General features: G+C 40.0%; 1 protein-coding gene across 1 annotated transcript in view; it reads right to left on the bottom strand.

The window, feature by feature from the left end:
* The window catches only part of anln (anillin, actin binding protein), a 29,537-nt gene extending 5,452 nt beyond the window's left edge, over positions 1-24,085 (bottom strand). The window contains exons 1-19 of the mRNA XM_086136576.1: positions 23,957-24,085; positions 22,303-22,453; positions 21,799-22,233; positions 20,863-21,174; positions 18,468-18,836; positions 16,234-16,430; positions 16,036-16,140; positions 14,259-14,370; positions 13,334-13,650; positions 11,735-11,871; positions 9,557-9,695; positions 9,335-9,470; positions 7,247-7,432; positions 7,029-7,155; positions 6,807-6,855; positions 6,100-6,153; positions 5,781-5,813; positions 4,774-4,792; positions 3,275-3,387 (exon numbers count right to left, since the gene is read on the bottom strand). Of these exons, the coding sequence (XP_085992702.1) occupies positions 3,275-3,387; positions 4,774-4,792; positions 5,781-5,813; positions 6,100-6,153; positions 6,807-6,855; positions 7,029-7,155; positions 7,247-7,432; positions 9,335-9,470; positions 9,557-9,695; positions 11,735-11,871; positions 13,334-13,650; positions 14,259-14,370; positions 16,036-16,140; positions 16,234-16,430; positions 18,468-18,836; positions 20,863-21,174; positions 21,799-22,233; positions 22,303-22,453; positions 23,957-23,974 (3,009 nt within the window). The 5' untranslated portion in view covers positions 23,975-24,085. The remainder of the gene's footprint in view (positions 1-3,274; positions 3,388-4,773; positions 4,793-5,780; positions 5,814-6,099; positions 6,154-6,806; positions 6,856-7,028; positions 7,156-7,246; positions 7,433-9,334; positions 9,471-9,556; positions 9,696-11,734; positions 11,872-13,333; positions 13,651-14,258; positions 14,371-16,035; positions 16,141-16,233; positions 16,431-18,467; positions 18,837-20,862; positions 21,175-21,798; positions 22,234-22,302; positions 22,454-23,956) is intronic.
* Positions 24,086-24,420: the final 335 nt, after the last annotated feature.

The following is a 24,420-nucleotide window of genomic DNA, read 5'->3' as shown; positions in this document are numbered from 1 at the left end:
AGTTTAAATGGAAATGAATAATATTTTGTTTCAACTTCAAGGCAAAGAGGACATTTTTGATTTGTTTTATGGACATTATTTATTCACGTTGTGAAATATTTATTTTGTCAAATTAAGTTCCGTTATTTTGATTTTATCGCGATTGCGAGACTTGCGCTGTGGTAAGGTGGTTTTGCACAGACACGTACACACACTTGAACGCAAGACATACGAAGAGCAGCAGCTATATCAGGGGTGGGCAAACTACGGCCCGCGGGCCGGATCCGGCCCATTGGTCTTTTTAATCCGGCCCGCCAGAGATTGGTGCACAATTAAAGTTTGATTGCATTCATTTCGTTTGGACTTGTAATGACAGGTATTTCAACACCAGGTGGTGCAGTTACTTCAAGTTGCAGAGTACAGGGAGGGAGGGGAAGACGAAGAAAGAGGGAGAGAGTAATGACCGTGGAAGGGAAAGTGATATGTATCTGATTAAACGAAGCGGGTAACAAAGTACAAAACATTCAGGAGACGCCTGGAGTCCGAAAGACTCAAATCTACGAGACTTTGAAAAACAAGGAAGCGATTCTTACTCAGTCCGATTCTGGCAATTTCCATGCTCAGAGTGAATTGCTTGTGGCTCGAGTAAATGAACATTTCCTAGAATGGTTTGATTGTTATCATGTTAAAAACTTTCCGCAAACTGGACCGCTAATAAGAGTCGGAGAGCAGTCAAATGTGTAGAGCGTGAACAACAGGGGGCTCAGTACACATCCTTGAGGAGAACCGGTGCTGAGTGTGATGGTGGAAGAGAATGTTACATTATTACTGGCAAACAAAGACATTGTGCTATCTTCTTTATTTTCTATTTCTATTTCTTACTTTTGGCCCGGCCCTCCACAATATTTTCTGCTTCTCATTTGGGCCCCCCGGGAAAATAATTGCCCACACCTGAGCTATATCCTCCTGACTACCAGTAGTTCAAATTTGTCCTCTTTAGAGGACATTTGTGAACCTAAATATCTCCCACTCAGTGCGTCCAATCGCATTAACTCCTTTTGTTACTCTAAAGAGGACATTCAGTGCTTTCCAATGATACCAAATTTGTAGCGGTTGGAAAAAGTAAGAAAATGGCTTCCCTCAGTGCAAGCACTTTTTATGGGAAGAGGAAAAGTAATACTTTTTATCAAACGCATTTTGTCTTGAAATGCTGTTGGCATTTTATTTATAAGACTCCTATGAACACGTTAAAGTATTGTTTGGGTTGTTTTTTGTATTCAAGTGTTTAAAAATGTAGTGGAATTTCAAAAATTTCTTTTGGAGTAGTTCAATGACTTCACATAGATTGGGGAATTTCAAAATAAATGTGATTGGACAACATTTTTTTTCCCTGGTAGTCAGGAGGATAAGGACTGTTCGCTAGCTGTTGAAGGTATTTTGTGATTTATTTAGATGTGTATATGAAACTAAATGCAAGACCTGATTGTAATTGTTATATTTTGACGTGTAGAAACCGAAAGTGTATTATACCTTTGGCTTGCTTGATAGGGAGGAGGCAAAGAGACACGTGCTGCTTTTTTCCGTATAAGCCCAATCAACCCCCCGCCGCACACATAGCAAACACAACAGAAGAAAGTAAGAGAGAGGCAGGTGAGCGGGAGTTAACAGCGTGACGAGACACAAGGGAAGGCGCTGCAAAGATGTGCAGCCAATCAGCTCACGGGATAAAAAGCCACTCATCATGTCATTGCTCGACCTCACGCCGGGAACCGATCATGCGTATGCGCATGTACAAAACATCTGAGTCATTCTGCATTTTTTTTCTGAAAACAGTACTTTGGAAGGTGAAAAAAAAAACGTGATGTACTGAAGCCGCGATAAATGAAGCAGCGAGGGATCACTGTTTATAATAATACAGACGTTTGACATCACTTTTCTTTTTTATGCTGACAGCAATATCAGAACCTAGCCAGCGGTGTGTGCACACATGAATATTTTTACCCCAAGTTTCAATATTTATCATAAATACGCTTTTTGGAGCCAAGCACACAGTTCAATTAAAGGTGACAAATTGGCATTGCCAAATCTAAGGGAAAAGGGAGGTATTGCTAAACGTCTCTTAAAGCAATGTTGTATTCAATTTCATTCTTGGCACTTCACTGTATTCTTTGAAAAAAAGTTGTACAAATGCATTTTCTTTTCAATGTTTGTTTAATGTTATTAAGTGGATTTAGTATTTAGTGGACAGCTTATCATGTTATCGGGTGACAGGGTGCTAGAGCCAAGATCGGTCCTAAAAAATCGAGCCCGACCCGAACCGGTCCGAGGGTATTTAAGCCCGACCCGGCCCGAGCCCGATCACTTAGCTTGATTTGCAGGCCCGAGCCCGAAGCAAACCCGACATTTCATATTTTATTTGTAGGACTCGGGAGGAGGAGGGGTGATTTCTGATAACAAAGCCTGTGTTTTGGAACGAAATCTAAGTTAAACAAGACTGTATAAACATTGACATATTTTATATTTCTGTTTCTGAAGAGGTTACATTAACCGACAATTTTCTATCATTGACGGTTTTTCTTTTAGAGTGGACAGGGAAAATTTAAGGCCGTCCGTCATGTTGACGGGCTGAAAATTGGACCATAAACCACCGCAGCAGTACGTCCTTAAGACTCTAGCGCGGCACTAGATGAGAGAGAAGCAGAGACAAAAAAGAATAATGATGGGTGGATAATAGACAGAGACAGGAAGGAGTTCTTTGAATTGTCATTGCAAGACTATAGTACAGTACGTGTTGTGAAGAGGCGAATTCTGTTTTTATGCGAACCACGGTCTCTCGTGGCCGAAACTATTGACGGCAGAAAAAAAGAGAAAAAAAAAATCAGCGAGAGAGAAGCGTGACATTTTAAGGCCCGACCCGAAATTCGGGTCGTTCGGGTCGGCCAGCCCGATCTTACCTCTACAGGGTGCATAAAAGGGTTAATTGATTTGAAAACATTTTATTGTGTGTTCTATAAAAAATATGTAGTTTATGAACAAATGGTGGAGGTATCGGTCAATGTTTTGAATTTTGTTTCTACTTTATGAACAGTTTCAAACGTACTCGTGGTATCAGTATTTAAAGTTGGTGACTACTCAAGAGTTCAGTACTTGTACTGGTATCCGTTTGGCAAAAAAAAAAAAAAAAAAAGTGGGATCAAACATCCCTAGCTGAAATAATTGCGAGTTGCAAACCTACTTGAAATCAAGAAAAAACATGGCATCTGAATTAAAGTGTATGTTAGGCAAAACATTTTACCTTCTCCAAAGGAAACTTGTTTTCCCCAATCGAAGAAAGAGTGAGATGGTGATATCCAAGCAGGACAAAATTACTGGTACGAACAGCATTTGGGCCACCTGGACTTGCAAGAACTTTGAAGAAAGATTTACAATTTTAATTAGGATGCGCTTCATTCTAGGAGCAGTTCAAAAATCACAGAACTAAAGTATTTAGACATTTGTGAAATACCCAATATTGTAGAATGTGTTCAAAATCCGAATAACTTCATATTGATTCAAAGTGATTCAAAGTACCGTATTTTCCGCACTACACAGGGCACCAAAAAGCATTCCATGTTCTGCATGTTCTCAAAAGCCAACAGTGTGCTTTACCATCCGATGCGCCTTTAATATGGATCAATATTCTGACTTCTTGGACGTAGTATTTTAATTGTTCTGTGAAGCACTTTTTTTACAGCTGCAGTGGCTGTGAAAGCTCTAGATCAGGGATGTCCAAACTTTTTGGAACGAAGATTGACTGTTCGATCAACCAACCTCCCGCGATCGACCCATTACCGCGCACGCACATACACAGGCACGCCATGATGAGCAACAGCCTGACACGGAGGCATGCGACGCACTTTTGCAGCCCGTTAACTATCGTAGCTCACACATACCATTTTAAAGTGCTTCCCTCGGCCCTCTAGATTCCTATTCTTTGCCCGTGCCCTCTGTGAATTGTACACGAAACAAACTCTGAATGAGAATAATGATAACGATAAAAGATATAGCGCAACAGCTCTAATCACAATCTGCAATTGTAGACTGCTGAGCAGCGCTAACAACTTCCGGTGACGCAGGTCACGCACCACCGTAGGTTAAAGATTTACCTGTTTTATTTCATTTTATTTTTTTTAAATACTTTTTGGGAAAATGAGACCGATAGGATGATTAGGGTGCAGTGTAGATTAACACAAAAAATATATTACTAACATGCACAAAGACACACAAATGGTTGTTTGTTTGTTTTTTTTCTCCTCTACACCCTTCGTGATCAACTTGGGACCAGTCCGCGATCTACCAGTCGATCGTGATCGACGTAATCGGCACCCCTGCTCGATATCAAAAAAGTTGTTTTGTATTGTATTGTATTCCTTAAGCGTAGCTCCATCTAGTGGATGCATATCACAACCGCAGACACTATCGTAGCTTCTATTCTCGGCACCTTATAATGCGGTGTGCCATATATATGAATTTTTTTAAAATAGGCCATTCATTGAAGATAACCCTTTATTTGTCTCACATTGGGAAATTTGCAGTCCACAGCAGCAAAATTGGGGGTGGGGGGGGGGGGGGGGGGGGAGTGTGCCTTATACTCCGAAGCGCCTTATAGTGCGGAAAATACGGTATTCAAATATTGGTTGAGCTCTCCGGTCATGTTAAAATAAAAAATAAAAATTTGCATTGTCATGACGACAGTTCTCCAACACATTTTAACGCCGAGTGTTGAAATTTGCATGAGAATGATTTTGGACATACCTGGTGTCTGACCGCTTTTCTGAAAAACAAATTTAAACATGAGCCGGTTGATTAAAAGAAAAATGCATTGTACAAGCTAACAACAAAGATCATTAAACATAGAAGTGACCACAACACAAATAATGAATTCCAACAAAACCTGGTTAGTATGCGTTTGTTCTGAGGTTAGTCATGCGGCACTGAGCAAGGCATGAAAAAGAAGTCCCCCCCCCCAAAAAAAAGAATAAACACGTACAGACCATTTTTAACTTCCTCTGGGTCGTTTTACTCATCGTGAGTACATTTTCTTTTTTCAATACTCCATTTCTAAACAAGATTGTGTGTTGTCACTGATAATTAAATTTTTTATGACGAGCGATCATACTTTTTGCCAACCAGGAAGGTTAGCATAGAAAAAGTTGGAATAAATACTGTAATTTTTGGAAAACAAAACACTCCTGATTGAAAGTCGCAACAACTCGCAACAACAATTTTATATCCACGTATATTAGGGCTGGGCATTATATCTTTTCTCATATTGAAATAGAGAAATGAACATGAAGAAGATATTAACTCATTCACTCCCAAAGACGTTTTTAAACGTCTTTTCAGACTTGGTCCAGAATTGGCTGGTACTGAATGAGTTAACACCAAAATGAGGACGATATCAGTCATGTGAACTTGCCACAGGTTGGCAACCCGCAGTGGAAAAACGAGTATACTTTTATGTTATGTGTTGTGTTTATTATTTTACTTTATGTTAACTGTTTTGTTAAGCGCTTTGTTACAGCTGCCGCTGTTGTAAAAGCGCTATATAAATCAGCATGTATTGTATTGTACTGTATACTATAAGTGCTAAAGTGCCTGGGTAAGCGAGATTAAACATACGGCATTAAGAGACCTCCTCTCCTTGTCACAACCAATTGTAAACCCTATTCGGTATGTCAAGAGTCCATACTTGTTTGTTACAAAATAAAATATCAGCTCAGCTACAGAAAAGAAAGAAGAAAAGACTTTCATAAGCTTACCGTGATAGCCAGAAATCTCTTTGGGGTGATGGCCTGAAAATTAAGGCAGATAAATTAAACTTTACAACAAAATTCCAAAAGCACATTCAAAGCCATTTGTGAAAAATGACCCAAAAAACCCCCAACAGATGCGTTTCTGCTATGTCAGCGTAAACTTCGACGCACACACCAAAATTGGGATGGGTTGATAAATAAGTGGTTCATATTGACATCCACAAATCAGGGGCTTCCAACTTATCTGGACAAACATCACTTGTAAATAAGAATTATGTAAATTCTGATGCGCTGCTAATATTCTTGCCCTCAAAAATTAACATACCTTTGACTTGCTGGGTTTCTTCTTCTTGTCACCACTAATTTCACGCTTTTGAACCTGAGGATGTAAAAAGAATGGTTGGTACATGCAAAAACATGGTCTTGCGCCTTTCTAAAAGGTAGTTACAAAACGAAGGAAGGAGACAAGCAAGACTTCTTGGGATAGTCAGCCCCTTGTGGATGTGAGCTCATGAGGTTTGTGTGCCTTTCTGTTTTAGCAATTTTCTTTATAACTTTTGTCTTTCATTTATTGTTTTGTAATTCCATTTGCATTTCTATGTTCCATGTCGGTTTATGTGACCAGTTTTCACTGTTAGAGCAGTTGTGAAGGCCTGATATAAAGCTGTGTTGTATTTTATCCCCTTTAGTTCAGCACCATCTAGTGGATGCATAGCGCAACCGCAGCCACTATTTTAACTTCTGTTCTATGTATGAAAATAGTTTTAAAATTGGCCATTCGTTGAATGTGAACCTCATACTCTGGAGAAGCACCTTTTAATGCAGAAAATACAATATTTTAAAAGTTTATTGAAATAGAAGGTTCTGAAATGGCTGGAGAAATTAGAAAGAAGGACCATTTCGTTTAGGCTCGAGTTGCAATGTGTGAACTTTGTGGCACGACTTAGTTTACTTAATTACTTTTTTCATTAAAAGGGGACATGCAGGGTGAAAGATGCTGATATTGTTCAATCAATTATTTCAAATACTCACAAGACAATATACTTCAATATCAATAGCAAACTCACTGGAGACATCAGATCTGAAAGTACAGAGAAAGAGGAACAATCAGCCCTCTGCTTGTTATATTTTCCAATGCAACCATTCAATTTAGTTTGTGAAAATAAATTTAGAATTTAAAAAAAAACTCATTATAGACTTAAATGAAAAAAGTCACATGCTTCACATTTAGAGTCGTGAGTTTGTGCGTCTTACAGGGTGAACTTTGTCGGGAAGGTTAGCGTATCCCCACTGAGCCCACTGTGTGTGCTTGAGAGGGGAGTGGCCACTGTGTTTTCAGCTCCAGCCCGAATCATTATGAAGAAGGAATGTTTCATTGATTCTGAGATATAATAATTGGCATTACGTCAAGAAAATGTCTGTTAAAAAAAAAAATACAGTTATGATCACTTGTTAATCGACTTCAACTTTACCTGGCTTGTTGGCAATAGCGCAAACAAAGTCTGCCTTAAGAGGCAATCGTATCTCTTGAAGACAGATGGAGCCCCTGGAGGCGGAGATGCCGGTGGGCTTAGAAACCAACGGGGGTTTTTTCTGGCCCGCTGGACCCTCACCCTTCAGACGCTGCAGCTCTGTCTTGAGGGCCTCCCTCTTTTCAGCTAGGGCGGGGAAACAAATACTTTACTAAATACAATGAGTAAAGTGCTCTTATATTTCTTAGCCTGGAAATCGAGACTTAGCGCTTTACTAGCGATTGAGTCTGGTCACAGTCGCATCAAGTGCATTTCTGAGGCGGCGCAAATCTGAGCAAAGAAACAGTGGAATGAACCAATCAGCGAAGAGTGGACGTGACATTAGAAAAGTACTTTTGTGGAAAGCATTTGTGGTAAGGAAAGAGTAAACAGTGGGTGGGCTTTCCAGGCTTTCGATATAATTTTAGCTTCCTTTTATGAACTGGATGCTGTGGATCAGGGGTGCCCAATACGACGATCGCGATTGACCGTTTTTTTTTGTTAGTGCATACTGCATGCACCCTTAGCAGTCTCACTTTAACAAAAAGGATTTAAAAAATAAAATTAAAAAAGCAGGTCACCTTTAACCTCCGGTGGGTGACGCGTGACCTGCATCACAGGAAGTTGTTAGCAGTAAGTTGTTTGTTGAGAGCTGTTGTGCCATCGCTTTTATTATTATGATTATTCTCATTCAGAGTTCGTTTCATGTTTAATTCACCGATGGCACTGACAGAGAATGGCAATCTGGAGGGCCGAGAGAAGCATTTTAAAACGGGACACATGAGCTACGATAGTTAACACCCTGCAAAAAGTGCGCCATGCCTTCACGTCAGGTCCCGACAAAGGTAGGCAGTGATTTCTTTTTAACAAACCCACAAACTCTTGTTTTTACTTCATTTTTCCGTTTTGTTCATCTTCGGGTCCGCTATGACTGTTGCTCATCATGCGCGGATGGGCGTTAACGGGTCGATCGCGGGAGGTTGGTTGATCGAAAAGTAGATCTTCGGTCTAAAACGGTTGGGCACCTCTGCTGTGGATTCACCAGCAGCTATTCACAGTTCAATGCAGCCATATAAACCCTTTATTGTGAATCAATTTTAGTGTCATTTAAAAGAACCAATTATGACTGACTGAACTTTCCCCTGGCCTTATTCACAATAGTGTAGTATAAAGTACAGTATTTGTAACAAATGAAAGTATACAAAAACGACAAAAAAAAAAACCCACAACAGTGGTACGTCTCTTCATCCGAAATTTTCAAGTTACGAAACGTCTCAACAGGAAATACGGAAATACAACAGAGCACGAAAGCAACGCATTCAATACCTGCATGTAATCAACTCTTCTCACGCGAAGCGAGTCTACCCCTGTAGCATTCACACGTCCCATATTTATATCGGAGCTGCCCCGCAAACTAGCATTTACTTCGGAGTAAATTTTTTAAATCACCTCCTGAGCGGTGTTAAATTTGCTCCGGTTTAAGCTGTTTTCAGGGCTACACCGGTATAACGTGTGAACGCTCCACGGGGGCAGCCCCGTGCTACACTGGAGTAAAAGTTGCCGTGTGAACACACCTATACTTATAGCTGCTTTGCCATTGGCTATTACCGAGCACCCTCCTGTTTTTTTATATTATGCACAACTTTATTGTGCAATAATCTAATTGTATCATGTATTTGTTAAATATTGTGAAGCATTTTTATGCTTCATAAAACATTTATCTCTGAATTTTGCGGGGCTTGGAACGGATTAGGGCATTTACATGGAAAACGCGTCCCTACTTAGAAAATTTTCTAGTTAAGAAATTTCTTCCAGAACATATTCATTTTGTAAGTAGAGGTACCACTGTACTTGTCTAAGAGTTGGATTAAGCATGGCTAGGTCCAGATTTGATCAATAAACCTACGCCCAAAATGAATACAACCATTAAATTGACGAATATGAAAACTTCTATACATATAAAAACGTGTTTGCATTCATCAGACATGAATGTCAGTCAAATTTGGCATAACGTAAGGTGCTTTTACGAAAATGAAAACATTGACTCACTCGCTACCAGCAAGAGTCTCTCTGCCTCGGCCTCCACCTGGGAACCTTTCCCGTGTTCTTCATCTGTGCAACAGTTGAGAGCCTGGCTGGCCTGGTGGATGACCGTTTGCTGCAGGTTCATCTCATTTGTGAGAATCTACAGAGAGACGAATGATGGGAATAAGTCGTGGCAAAACAATTCGCCCAAATATTTTGAGGCGATTCAACTTTTTTTTTTCAAACCTTCAACTTTTGTTTGACGCTAAGCAAGCTGGAGCCTCGGAGTTCCTCTGCTCTGTCAGAAACCTCTTTTTTCAATACCACGTCCTGAGCACTGGGTTTCTCGTGTTCCTTCACTCGAGTAGACCTGTAGGCGTCAACACTAAAACAGATGTGTACATATTAGGGATTAAACGGTTCCCCAAAAAAATAATAGTAATAAATCTATGGTTCAGTTAATATCACAACTGATTTTAGTCGTTGACTATTTGGAAAAATCAGTGGTGTGTAAATAAATACAATAAAAATAAAAAAATAAAGATAAATATCGTGTTCAATTGTTCAAAAGTGTCGAAAAATGTATTGGTTCACAAAATGTATTCAAATTTTAGTCCACATAGTAGTTTTGGGAATTAACACAAATAAAAAGAAATTGAAGTTCTTTAGTTGTCGGCTATTATTTCCATGCTTTTTTTTGCTCTGGTAATATTTCAGTGCCGGTATCAACCTGAACGCACCACGTTGCTTGTATAGCAAGCATGTAAAGCAGGGGTGTCAAACTCATTTATGGCGCGGGCCACATTTTAGTTACCGTTGCACTTGGAGGGCCGTTATGACTGAAACCAAATAAAGTCAAGCTATCATGAGGGGTTTGATAACAAGAAAATGCATAGAATATATCTCTTATTTATTACATATGAGAATTAAAATTTTGGTAGACATTTTAGAAAGGATTATGGAAGTTGACATGTTTTAGCTGCTTTCGCGGGCCACATCAAATGATGTGACCGGCCATATCTGGCCCCGGGCCTTGAGTTTGACACCTGTGATGTATAGTATGAGATTATGCCAGCCCTGAGTGTGCTTTTAAGGCGCTCTGTAAAATTTCACCATGCAAGTCAAGTCAACAGTATTTATAGGGCACTTTCAAACAGCCATCGCTGCATACAAAGTGCTGTACATGGAGCAATTTAATACCTTGTGTGCGGGGTTATTTTTTGAGCCTAGATCGTGCTGTGTCACCGAGTATCAAACACATTTCGGCCCTTGGGCGGTAGGTATGTGGGGCACAGGAGCCAACTGTACAGTTATTCAGGGTTTCAACTCTTCCACTTGCTTTTTATTTCTGGACCTTTTTAAGGACTTTTGATGGCTAATTTAGCAATTTTTTAAGGACTTTTTCTCCATTCAGCAGGGGATTCACGGTGGATTTAATGCCCGCTCAGCAATATACAGGCTGAATAGAAAGCCACACATCACTGAGCTGGTGTTCAAATCATTGCTGCCAAAGGGAGGGCACATCTTTATTTTTTGGGGCAATCAACGAACCCTTTATTATCATAACAGACGGGACCGGTAAGCGGCAGCACTTTGCTGTCGTGTCTTGATACCTCTCATTCAACGGAATGGGGCCGAGTGGTGAACTATCCGTGCACTTGAAAAATGTTTTTTACCACCACGCATTTTAAATATATATATATATATATAATACAGTCAAACTTCGGTTTTTGAACGTCTCTGTTCTCGACCAAATCGGTTTTCGACCAAAAAGTTTGAGTTTTTTTTATGCCTCGGATTACGACCAAAAATCAGTTCTCGACCAAACCACTTGACTCCTCTCACCTTCCTTACTTACGGTACTCGTGTAGCTTTCCATTGTGAGCAGACGTGTTCAATATATATATTTTTTTTAAAGAGCATGGTTTCGGTTTTCAAAAATATCGGTTTTTGAACAGCCTTCTGGAACGGATTATGGTCGAAAACCGAGGTATGACTGTAATCATCCCACAGTATATCTGAAATTGTAAATATTGCATTGTTGTAAAACACTTGTTTTCATTGTAGTTTTATGACTGACGGGCAGCATTTTCACATAAAACCAGGAACTAACGTGTGCGGTGGAGTTCCTTGCTAGATGGCTGTTGGCCAATGAGAGGACAGTGTCGACGCGGTCCCAGACAATTGCTTAAGAACCACCTCCAAGAATGTTCTGAAAAGTGGTTCTGTCTTGTAACCGGTCTTGAAAAAGTCTAATGGAAGGGCGACCATCAGGGGCTAAGCAAGGCCATCTCGGTATGGCAAAGCGGGTAATCAGGCATGCTTTCTTGTATCACGTGACAGCATATTCCTCGGGCTGCGGTGAAAACTAGTTCATTGCATGCCGTTCACTGATGTCATCACCTGAGGACACTCTGAACGTACCTGTAAGGTAACTTGAGATTCTCATCTATCACGTCAGATGCAGTACTCCTTATATCGGGTCTCTGGAAGGTAGAGGGTTGGCAAACTTTGTCTGGAGTGTTTTTCTTCACAATGAATGAACTAGCTGGAGTTGACGTCTGCAGAAAAAGAAGAGAAGGTGGCTTTCAGACAAGGATTAATAATGATAGCAGCACCCTTTTTACACTCTGGTTTTGCCCCACTGAAATTAAGAAACCGCTTAATTACAGTATGAGTGCCATCCTGTCTCCAGTTTTTCAAAATTGGAGGCTGCTCTTCAACACCAAGCGCCAGCAGCTCATCAAATAGTGTGGATAACACTGCAGTTTTTTAAATGTTTTTTTTGTTTTTGTCTGATGATAGTGGTTTCACGGATTGGGCGACTGTTCAATATGGACATGCAGTTTTTCTTTTTTGTTTTGCAATGTTGTGTTAAATTCATCACATTCATTCATGCAGCCATCTCGTTACCTCTGCGTCCCGCGTCCTAGACGCATAATTTTCCCGCCAGACACACAGTTCCAAATAATGTGCGTTTTTGGGACGCAAGGAAATATCTCAGTCAAAAAAACCAAAACAAAAAAAAAAAAAACCAACGGTAAAAGTTTTTTTTCCCAGAACGATCGCCGTTTGATAATCGCCGCCATTGTTGTTTTGATCTTGCGTGACGAGATTTCCATTCTCGCGAGACGAGATTGGCGAGATCGGCCGTCACACCGTGGAAAGCAGACGAAAGTGACGAAGTGTTGCGAAAGTTTATTGCGGAGCTATCACAGAGGAAGCAGCTAAAGTTGGATAGTTTTTTTGCGATGATAATCTTGTATGCTTGAATGATTGAAATTTTTGCAGCATTTGTTTATAAGAACTAAACCTATTATCAATTTATAGTGTTTTTGTTTGTGTTATTATCATATGCAATTGAATAAGTAGACCATTTCAGAATTCCAAAATTGGGACTCTCTAAATGCATAATGGGACTCATATTTTTCTGATCAGCGAGTCCCTGCGACTCGCTGGGCTCAAACTGTAAAATTATCACTGTTTATGAAATGTGTACTTTGTGGCTCAATGCTGCACAGCTGCTAATGGTGGGTGCTGATTTTTTTTTTAAATATCTAAAAAAATCAGCGTTCCGACCGTGACGAGTTGGCACTCAATGATTTCTATCACAAAATATGGAAAATCAGAAACAATTCACAGGTCTGGCATAGCGTTAATATATGTCCATTTTGGTAAACTTAAGTGCTAATTGCAGCACCGTGCTTGTCGCCAGCTGAAATGTTCCCGGAGGGGAAAAGTTAACTGGTGCGGTACTTGAGTAATTATCAAAAGAATAATCGATTCTAAAAAGATTTGTTCCAGAGAGATGTAAACCGTAGCTCAACCACGACTGAAAATAGTACATTTGTTGCGATAAAATTATATTTTTTCAATCAAATCATTTCAACTATGATTACAGGCTCTCACGGATGAATGACTGAATTTGATGTCCTTATGGGAGATGTGATCTGAGCAAAAATAAAAAATAATCCACATACACATTTCTAATGTTTATGATCATAAATGATGTATTGTGAATACCATCATCCGCTCCGGACTCTTGACCACAGCAGAAACAGTCTCTGCCAGTGGTGTGAGAAGGGACATGGAAGACATATTCAAGGCATCTTCTTCCTCCTCATCATCATCATCCTGGTCCTCGGACTGTTCCAGAACTCCATCAAACAGATCATTAATAACTGTCGAGTTAATGGAATGGTCAACATTCATTTCTATTTCCTTGTCTTCATTGTGATCTTTATGTTTGGAAATTTCAGCAATTTTGTCCTTGTCTGTGTGGGCAGCAGTTCTCCTTGGACTTGATGTGGAGGCTGGGGGACAAACAAGGATCCCGCAACCTGTAATTTGAAAACAATCGTGTTAAACATGCCGATAGACTCATTTGGAATTATGACCAATTAAGAAAAATCAAAAGAGTGGGCCATGACTGAGCATGAGGAGAGCATCGAAAAAGAGTGGTTCTCCATTTGATATATACAATAACAAGTTATGGAATTAGTGTTAACTAGTTTGCTCTATAATAATAAATAATAATAATAACAATATATAAAGTGTTCTTTAAATACATTTGAGTTGAGTAGTTTGCGGTCTGAAGAAAAACATGACATCAGTGACAGGAAATTGAGTGTGCAGAAAAAAAAATCTGAACTCCTCTGCGCAATATTATTCTAATCAATAAAAAAAACTAAAAAAAAAAACTACCACCAGTTTAAAAAAAAAAGATTCCTGAAAATAAATCACTGAAAATTAAAGAATTTATTTTAAATTTTTACCGATGTCAGAGATGCCATCTTGTTGAAATGTACTTCCAGGACAATACATTTAAATTTCCTTGTTTTCAAAATTTTGTCAAGAACATTCCAGCAGGATTGCACTCAGGACAGCATCTTTTACACGCACACGCGCACACACGAACACACACAAAATCTGAAAATAGTGTGCATACCTGGAGGACTGCCCTTTCCAGGTGATTTTGCAGCCTCAATAGAAGGTGGTTTTGAGTCATTTTTTGTCTCAAACAAGGCAATGTTGCTATCCACAGATTTGTCAAGTTTTTCCTAAATAAAAACAAAGAGAATTTTATCAGACCAACACAAAGTATGTCATGCATGCCCAAGTATCCATAAAAAAAAGTATTTCTTTGAGAGTTACAACACCCTTTTGTGGAAAGTCAAATTCACATAAATAGTTAACATTGTCCAATTTGAGAGATTGTCTCATTGTATCTTTTCCTGTATCGACAATTCAAATAAGAAACTTTCAGTGCATTAATGAATGATAATGTTGATGACAGCCTTTTTAGTTCTTCACATTATTCGTCCTTTTTCGTGTCCATAGGAGGCAGTGTCCAAATCACCGCCTCAATCATCATTAAATGTTTTTTTTTTAGATATGTGTTGTAACATGCGTCCGTCTCACAAAGACGTGGCTTAGTTCGGTTTACGGAATTGGAAAATATTTGCTCGGTTGTTATTTCCAATCGTGTTTCATTTAAGATGATGGAGCTTGATTATTCAATACATTCAGCATGAGGAATGCCTGAAAGCTTGCTCTACTTTGCTTCAAATTGTGTCTGGAGGGATCTATTTTCAAAGGTCAAGGTTATCATTTTAATTGTGATACCTGCATATTTTGACTGCCAATGCAGGAACACATAATTAGACATGACGCATTTCTCAAATTGGACAATCTCAGTTGTTTATGTGAATTTCACCCATCACGAAAGGTCACTGACGTTTTCTTATTTTGGTTCGTAGCGCCTGAAGTCGGATGCATATGAAATTATCCTTTTTTTTAATTCCTGGTGACCAGATTTTTCTGCACATTGACACAATATTTGGTTATTTTAATTTATTCCTCACTTTGTTTATGTTGATGGCTGCCAGTAAATTCTTTAAAAAAAAATTTTTAAAAGAAATTACACATTCCACATCCTTTTGGACTGATAATTTAGTTTTGCAGTTTTTCCTTGAGCCAATAATAATATCATTACTGTATTAAATATTATATTACATTTTAGCCCTATCGCACAGCCTTTAATAATAATATTGGCAATAATTAGCTTTGTTCTCAAGCATAACTGACTTTGTTGTATGAAAAATTTACTTACTCCACACTTACCATGTGCACGGATGAATAGTACCTGAATGGAGTGATTCCCAACTTTATTGAGCCAAGGCACATTTTTGGGGGGAATAAATAAATAATTAAAAAATTGCATGGCACACCACCAAACAAAATCGCCACAGATAGAGGATACATTTGTCAATTTCATACTTTTTGCCATCTGATAGAAGATGATTTATTTGTTCTGTCACTATAAGGTGCTGGCATGGATAGATGCACAAAGATCCATTATTTGTTCATAAATCATTTCCGAGTGGCTGGGGTTGCGTTAAGCATCCACCAGATGGAACTACGCTATAGGGAATATTTTACAATATAGCTTTATTTATGTAGAGCTTCCACAACCGCTGAAGCTGTATTAAAGTGCTTTACAGAACATTTAAAATACTACGTCTGAGAAATCAGAATATTGATCCATAAATAAGGCGCATCTGATTATAAGGCGCACTGTCAGATTTTGAGAAAATTGAATGCTTTTTGGTGCGCCTTAGAATGCGGAAAATACGACATGTTATTTTGGGCCTACTCTCGTATATTCAGGCATTTCAACATACAAACACACACAGACACACTGAATTAAAAACGGTGGTTAAAACCTTGAGATCCGTGGTTTTCTTGGTTTCTGATCCCGCATCGATGATTTTCCACATATTGTTCACCTGAGGCCGATTCCGAATCTGAGCCAGCTCAGTCTCACGCTCCTGAAAAAGAGGAAATTGTTGTGAATTTGAACTCTGCTGTGATGATTTATCAGCCTGGGAGGACAATTATGATAACACATCGTGTTTACCTACCAGTTTTTGTTTCTGGGTGAGATCAGCTGTCGTTGTTTTTGCTGCTTGGGCAGCCATGAGCCTGTTTTGCACAAGACTATTGCTTGGTGTCGCCAAGTGATTTACTGTGGGTTGCTGAATGCTTCGCCCTGCTGGGGAGTTTGTGCGCTCCTGGCATCTGTCTCCAAATCGGTCCAGCAAAGACTTTACCTGTACACCTTTTGGCCATAAAACATAAAAACAGTGTTACATATTTAGGAAATTATAGCATCAAGGGTCCAGGTTTGCGTCTAGTAAACACTTCCGAACAATCGTGCCAATGTGCACCTTTAACACAACTACGAGAGCTTTGTAACAAAAACATTTCAAGCTTGGTTGACGGCAAAGTGAAGACGAGTGCAAAAATGTTCACTACAGTGTGATTTGTTTCACAACTATACAATAAGCAAAAGGGCTGAATGATTCATTGTTTTTAGATCGAAATGATTTCCCGGCAACCCGCAAATGATAAACTCAAAATATTTTGCTTTGACCAATATCTATAACAGCAGCTACGAGCAACTCAGTGCAGATCGTCGCAAAGTAGCATTTACGACTAAAGGGAGATGTGGAGTCGCTAAGCATGCAACACAAGAGAACACGAGAAGCTGGAAAAACTTATGTGAATCGCTAATCTTAACTAGAGTCAGGAAAGCCCAGAAAAAGTGCTTAGGTGGACAGTACACTTTTCACGGAAATCTGGCTGCAACTGCATTCAGGCCAAGAGCAACTCGCTACTCCCAGGAAATTATTAAAAGTATCTCTAGGAACTATATACCGGTACTTTTTATTTGTTGAATTGATTGAATTACCATATTGGCCCGAATATAAGACGGTGTTTTTTGCATTGAAATAAGACTGAAAAAGTGGGGGTCATCTTATATTTGGGGTCTAGACATTATACCCATTCACGACGCTAGATGCCGCCAGATACCATTGAAGCGAATGCTGAACGTGACTCCCCAGGCCAAAGCGAACCCCTGTCACAAAGAATAACATTAAAAATGGTGGTAGCACAAAGAAGAAAAATAAAAAATTGTGATAAGAAACAAAAGAGAAGAAAATAACAGAAGAGATAACAGAAAATGGAGAAACGTTGCGACAATCTGGGAAAAGTGGGTCGAAGATCGGCCGGGTGAACCGGCAGCTGAGGAGAAGTTATGATGTAATTTACATTTCAAAAACCAGAAGCCATTCATTTACGAATGTGATTGCACTTCAGTTTACAGATTTAAATGTTCAGATATTAAGATTTGAATGAGGCAAAATAACGTGCTTTTTCTCTCAAATATATTGTTATAATCATTTGTTTCAGATGTACTGTAATTATTTTCTGTACAAAAATTAATTTGGTGTTCAAAAAGTCTTCTTTCAAACTTGAGTCTTGAAAAAGAAAGGGTTGTCTTATAATCAAGGCCGTCTTATATTCGGACCAATACGGTACATAAAAGTGAAAAAAACAACACTTTCCACGAAAATGCAAAATTTGAAGAATGAAAGTCGGAAAAGAAAAAATGTACTTACTCTTAAGAAATAATTACATTTCGCATTCATAAAACATTCAGAAATAATTCCATTATGATATTTACACCATCACACTCAATATTACTGTGAAGGGATTTAATTGATTCCGATATGAATTTCAGCCAATATTGCTAAGTCCTCAGCCTGTGTTTGGGGCAGTTAAATCTCTGGCAAAAATGTTGAAAAAAATATTTTACTCTAATCTCACATTCATGGATATTAGTAGAAAATTTAGAACATTGCGATTGGCTGGCAACCGATTCAGGGTGTCCCCCGCCTACTGCCCGGAGACAGCTGGGATAGGCTCCAGCACCCCCTGCGACCCTAGTGAGGATCAAGCGGTTCGGAAGATGAATGAATGAATGAATGAATTTAGAACATTTTGGGGGGTTTTTAATATACCGGTACACAATTGCAGTGGTGCCTCTACCTATTAAATTAATTGGTTCTGGAAGAAAATGTTGTAAGTAGAGACACATTTTCCATGTACCGTAAATGCCCTAATCCGTTCCAAGCCCCACCCCAATTCTGACAAAATGTTATACATGGTGAATATTGAAAACTGCAGCTTCAATTTAAGCAAATCGCGATTTGAATCAAAATTGCGATATATGTCCAAAAGTAAAATAAAAATTGCAATTTCAGTTTTTCCTAAAAATCATTCAGCCCTAATAAGCAGCATTATACTTTACCAGGACCACCAACAGTTTTCTTTGCGGGAGGGCCAGCAGGGCTGGACGTTGTTGACTTGGCACAGAGCTGTGGTTTCTGATGACTGGAGGCAAAATTGCCAACAGCGTCCGTTTCCAGAGAGCGATGAAGCACTGATTGTGAAGATGAGGACTCTGTTGGCTCGGCCGCTGGCTGTCTTGAGGGTTTCTGGGGTCTTGTTACTGAATTAGGTGTTGAGTTGGTTGCAGGAGTTTCAGTTTTCTTTTGGGACTCAAGTGGCACAGCCGCTGCCTGTATTATGGGCTTCTGGGGCCTTTTTTCTGAATTAGGTGTTGATTTGGTTGCAGGGGTGCAAGTCTTCTGGGGGGTTGATCTTGCTGAGAGGGCTGCTACCTGTTGATGAGAATCAGAATCGGATTTATTGGCCATGTATCAAAAAAAAAAAAAAACACAAGGAAATGTATTTCCCAGTTACAACCCATTCAGAGGAACATAGGCAAGACAGCAATAATCAACATGGGGGGGATGGAAGTTAAGTGCCCCGATATCTTAGATATGAAAGGAAATCAGTCGCGAAGAGGAGGGGGGAAAAAAACGAGAGACTCCAACTATTCTCTCAATGGTAGGATGGTTTGAGCCAGAGAAAAAAAAACCTCAGCACATTTAGCCAGCCATCTCGTTACCTCTGCGTCCCGCGTCCGAGACGCATAATTTTTCCGCAGGACGCACAGTTCCAAATAATGTGCGTTTTTGTTACGCACGGAAATTTCTCAGTCAAAACAACAACAACAACAACAAAAAAACTAAGGTACCGGTACATCGTTTTTTCCAGCAACGATCGCAGTTTGACAATCGCCGCCATCGTTGTTTTGATCTCGCGTGATGAGATTTCCGTTCTCGCAAGATGAGATTGTCGAGATCGGCAGACGATTGCCAAGTTGTGTAACGTTAAAACAAGTGTTGCGAAGGTTTATTGCGGAGATATCACAGAGGAAGCAGCTAAAGTTGGATAGTTTTTTGCAATAAATTGATTTTGAGAAAGCCTTGCATCATTGGAAGCAGAGGAAAGAGAGGAGAATTTATAAACTCAAAGACTGAACCATGGGATGAAATAAGAACCTATTTCTCAGCAAATCTTGTATGCCTGAATTACTTACATTTTTGCAGCATTTGTTTATAAGAAATAAACCTATTATCAATGTATATTGTTGTTGTTTGTGTTATTATCATATGCAATTGCATAAGTAGTCCATTTCATAATTCGAAATTTGGGACTCTCTAAATGCAGAATGGGACTCATTCTTTTCTGATCAGCGAGTCCCTTGGACTCGCATGGCTCAAACTGTAAAATTATCACTGTGTAGCGTACATTTAATATACCCTGAACTTGTTGCCAGCCAATCGCAGAGCATACATTGACGAACAACCATCCTCGCTCACACTCACACCGAGGCATAATTTAGAGCAGGGGTCCCCAACCGCCGGTCCGCGGACCAGTACCGGTCCGCAGGGCATTTAGTACCGGGCAGCACAGAAAGAACTTGCCTTAATTCCGTTTTATTTATTTTGAAATACGAAAGATGTTTTATTTTGAAAAATTTCCGGATTCTCCGTTACATCCGTCTGTGTGTGTCACACTTGACACACGTCAAGCCATGCTTCTCCGTCACATGACCGATTACGCTAAAAACAAAACGCTGGAGCTCGCAAAAAGAGTATAAAAAAAATGCTGGAGATCGCAAATGACGGCGGCCTTAAAAGTACGTTCGAGACAACTGGATTCAAGTTATGGCTGAATACGCTGAGATCGCCACAATAGCACTGTTGCTATTTCCGACATCCTACCTGTGTGAAGTGGGGGGTTTCTGCAGCAAAGGCGACGAAAACAAAATTACGAAGTAGACTGAACATAAACCACACACTTGAGGTTTCATTGTCTCCTATTACCGCGAGATGGGACCGTCTGGTTGCAGAAAATCAAGCTGTGGTGAGTCGTCATTTTCATGAACTTTGAATTTGCGTTGTATCGTATTTTGAAGGCATTAAACATTACCATAGCGATCCGAGTGTTGCGGCCAGATTAGACGCTCCTTGTGTTTATTATTATATTTCGAAAACACCACAGTTTTCATGCAGCTCATACCATATTATTTTGTTGTATTATTTCCGCCACACCTTAAATGCCGGTACCTGAAAATATTGTCTGACATAAACCGGTCCATGGGGCAAAAAAGGTTGGAGACCCCTGATTTAGAGTCTTCCATTAAACTGCCGTACATGTTTTTGGAATGTGGGAGGAAACCGGAGTACCCGGAGAAAACCCACGCAGACACGGGGAGAACTGGGATAGGCTCCAGCACCCCCGCGACCCTTATGAGGATAAAGCGGTTCACATCATGGACGGTTAAAGCAAACTTGCCTGATTTGAGAGTGCTGAATACTTCCTCTCCGTTGAACTGGTCACCACAGGGTCAACGGCAGACAAATATGCATCTCTGTCGGCTGACTTGGAACCAAAAGCTGGAGCCGGCTTTGTCGGGGCTTTCTCTTTTGAAATGTTGACATGGCTTAAGTCATCTTCCCAAGTTCCAATGGTGGCAGCAAGCATAGCCAGTTTTTCTCTCGGCCTTACTGGAGTTTCTGAGGGCGTGATGGAGCCTGAAGTTGGTGTGACATCAACATTTGTTCTCAGCCGAGACAGAGGTGCCGAGTCTTCAACAATCAAGTCTGGAAAAGTGAAACACTCGTTAGACAATGACAATCAGAAAGAATTAGACATATATTTAGATTTATGTGTGTGTATGCAGTTGGTGAGGCAAAGTAGGGACAGGGAGGGGTCAGAGTGGGCCTCCTCCGCTGTGTGCGGAGGTCGCGGCTTGCGACCTGATGGGGAGCCACATTGAATGTAGTCAACGTGAGGGAGTCATGCAAGATACTGTGAGCGGAGCGGACGCAATAGCTTCTTGTTTACTTTCAAACGTAGCTTGTCGCAGATGTGTGCACATTTTGAGCGTGATGTCTCTGATCCAATGGTGAAAGGACACTTTGATTCTCGCCTCTTTCATCTAGAACTGCTTCAAACAACGCATAAGCAGGAATAGTGGTTGCGATTGCATGATTGTCCATGTCTTATGTTATGTGTTGTGTTATACGACCGTTTTTTTTTGTTATTTTGTATTAACTGTTCCGTTACATCTGCAGCTGTTGTGAAAGCGCCATCTAAATAAAGGTGGATAGGCATTTTATTGTATTTAACACCTTTAATCGGATCTTACATGTTTTTCCAATATCGCGCAGCCCTAATTTTAATCAATGTTGAGTGCTGGTAAAAATGAATAAATATATCCTCACCAGGGCCTTCCCAGCATTTCCTCTGCTCGGCAAGCTTTTGTAGACGTGACTTCATACGAGTAGCAGGAGGAGCAGAAACGTCCATTGGGTCTTCCGTGTTCTTCAGTACAACAGGGTGAACAGGAACGATTTCATCGATACCGGACGTCTCCGTTTTGGGAGGAGCAGCCACAGTAATATTTTCTGACATAGGCTGGACAGTTTTCAATGCTACAGGCTGAGCCTGGGCAAATAGTTGGGCTTCTGTAACTCCTGTGGAAGATGTAGGTCGGGCACATGCAGGGACAATTGGGGGCTTCTTGTCTGTTGGGGGATCTGGGAGAACAGGGATTGTAGGTTGTGTTTGTGTGTTTGTATTTTTTTCCTCTGCAGGCTCAACATTTTCTGATGAGCACCTGCGCTTGGACGGAGAAGGTTTTGAGGATCTCTGAGGAACTGGGAGAAAGTAAAACATAAATAAGCTATGATGCGGTTGTCAATTTGCTTAATGTGACAATATCATACCTTCAGCAATATTTGTATTCCTGATCTCATCATTTTTGTCAGCCAGAGGCTCTCTAGGTCTTTTCTCCATCTTTCGCTCTGCTGCATTAGGTCTTCCTGCCATCTTTTTCTGTAGGTTCTCTCTCCGAGCCCGTGTCCGCTCCAGCAGTTTCTGATTGGATTCAAACATTTTAAAATGGTCACCATGTAACAATTTCTTTACATTTCCAAAAAGACAAATTCAACACAAATGACATGTGACAGTACCAAACAGTTGACATGATACATTGCGTATAATTCTTCACAAAAGTAAATATAATGCGTCGATAACTAGGGATGGGTACCGATGCTCAGTACAAAACTGGGTCCTGCGCTGATTTTTTTTTTTTGAAATTGCGGGATCAACAAGTTAACTTAACTCTGTACCCCCGTGTACTTTATGAGCCAGTCATCACTCCATTGAATCAACAATGTTTGAGAACTCACTGTAATTTGAATACTGTAGCAAGCACTTGGCCTCAAACAGCCATTGACATGGTCTGAATTGATTTACAGCACAGCACCTTAATTGTACAAGCTATGACACATTTCTGTGGAGCACAAAAATGCCGTCACCACTCCTCCATGGAAAAAACATTTAGCATGAGTCCACTGTGGTTAAGTCATGACGCTGATGGATTTGAAATGGCAGAGAAAAAAAAGTATGAGTAAGGAGATGAGTAGGCCATGATTGCCTTCAGTTGTTTTCAAAGATGGGATCTAGATTTCTTGTGCTAAGAAATGCCATCATCTTGAGTCGTGTGCTGTGTAATTTTAATTGAACAGCATTCTTTTCCCCTACAGTCATCTGATGCAAAATTCCTGTTAGGCAGTGAGTTGGCAGTCACGTTAAAATAACGACTGCCTTCTGGTATGTTGTCTCTTTCATCACTGATTTCACCTATATCAACCTATATTATCGCTGCCCATCTTCAAAACCCTCCTCAAAACTCACTTGTATTCTTTGGCATTCGACTCAGCATGATTTAGATTTGTTCTTGGTTTTACTGTTTGGTGCTTTCTACCGCCTTTATTACCGATTTGTCTTACTGTTTATTGTGCATGTTAAATTGCTCTATGTACAGCACTTTGTATGCAGCGATGGCTGTTTGAAAGTGCTCTATAAATACTGTTGACTTGACTTGACTATAAAATAAAGACACGAATGGACATTCTACAGTTTTGTGTCTTTCTTTGATCAAAAAACAGACGACGGTTTGGATATATTTTAGTAAACGATGGAAGATTGTGGATTAAAATAGTAATCAATTCTAAAATGACGTTCAATTAAAAAAAAACTAGGCATACAATCTCCTTAGAAAAATGACATTCAAATTTTAAGTCACAAAATAACTGTATCGAAACTCACATGCTTTGTATGTTTTGATTTGTCAGTAAATGAAAAGACAAACGAGACGTTCTCGCTTGTTTCATTATACGTCCAGTACTTTTCAACCTTGCAATGTTAGTGTGCCATATTGGCCAAGTAACTAATATAAAGAAACACTTTCCTACCAGTCCGCGAGTAATTCATAATATAAACACTTAAATATTTGTTGTATGTCACAATCGCAGCCATTTCATCGCCACTATAAATTTGCTAACCCGTGGATCAAGGAAATATGTTTCTACTCACCTCCGTAAAAGGATCCATTGTGGCGAATAATCTGCCGGCTAATGGATTTCTAAACGCTCAAGGACAATAAACTGTCCAAAAAGATAAGTCAAAAGGAAGCGAATCTACCGACGAAGCTTCTCCCCTTCCTGACTCGTACCGCTGTATAAAACAACTTCTGTTCAAATTCGAATTTTAGCGCCGACCCACTGCGCAGACTCCACCGAAGGTCTTTCGACCAATCACAGGGATGGACACTGTTTTCAAGCAGACTCAGCCAATTAAAATTAAGAGTCTTTGAAAAATAAAAAGTCTGGTGGGAAAAGCGGACATGGACTTACGTACTGCGTACATGCGCTTGTGTTTTGGCAGGGGTTTAGGCACCCCCCCCCCCCAAAAAAACAATGCACCGGGGCCCATCCCCATTACGTCACGTCTCTGCTCTGCATTGTGCATCAATGCCCAGTAACAAGTGTCAATGTCAA

The sequence above is a fragment of the Hippocampus guttulatus genome, chromosome 18 (genome assembly GCF_054856545.1).
Source record: "Hippocampus guttulatus isolate MCC_2025c chromosome 18, RoL_Hgut_1.0, whole genome shotgun sequence".
In the NCBI taxonomy this organism is placed as follows: Eukaryota; Metazoa; Chordata; class Actinopteri; order Syngnathiformes; family Syngnathidae; genus Hippocampus; species Hippocampus guttulatus.
This window is presented reverse-complemented; position numbering and strand designations above follow the sequence as displayed.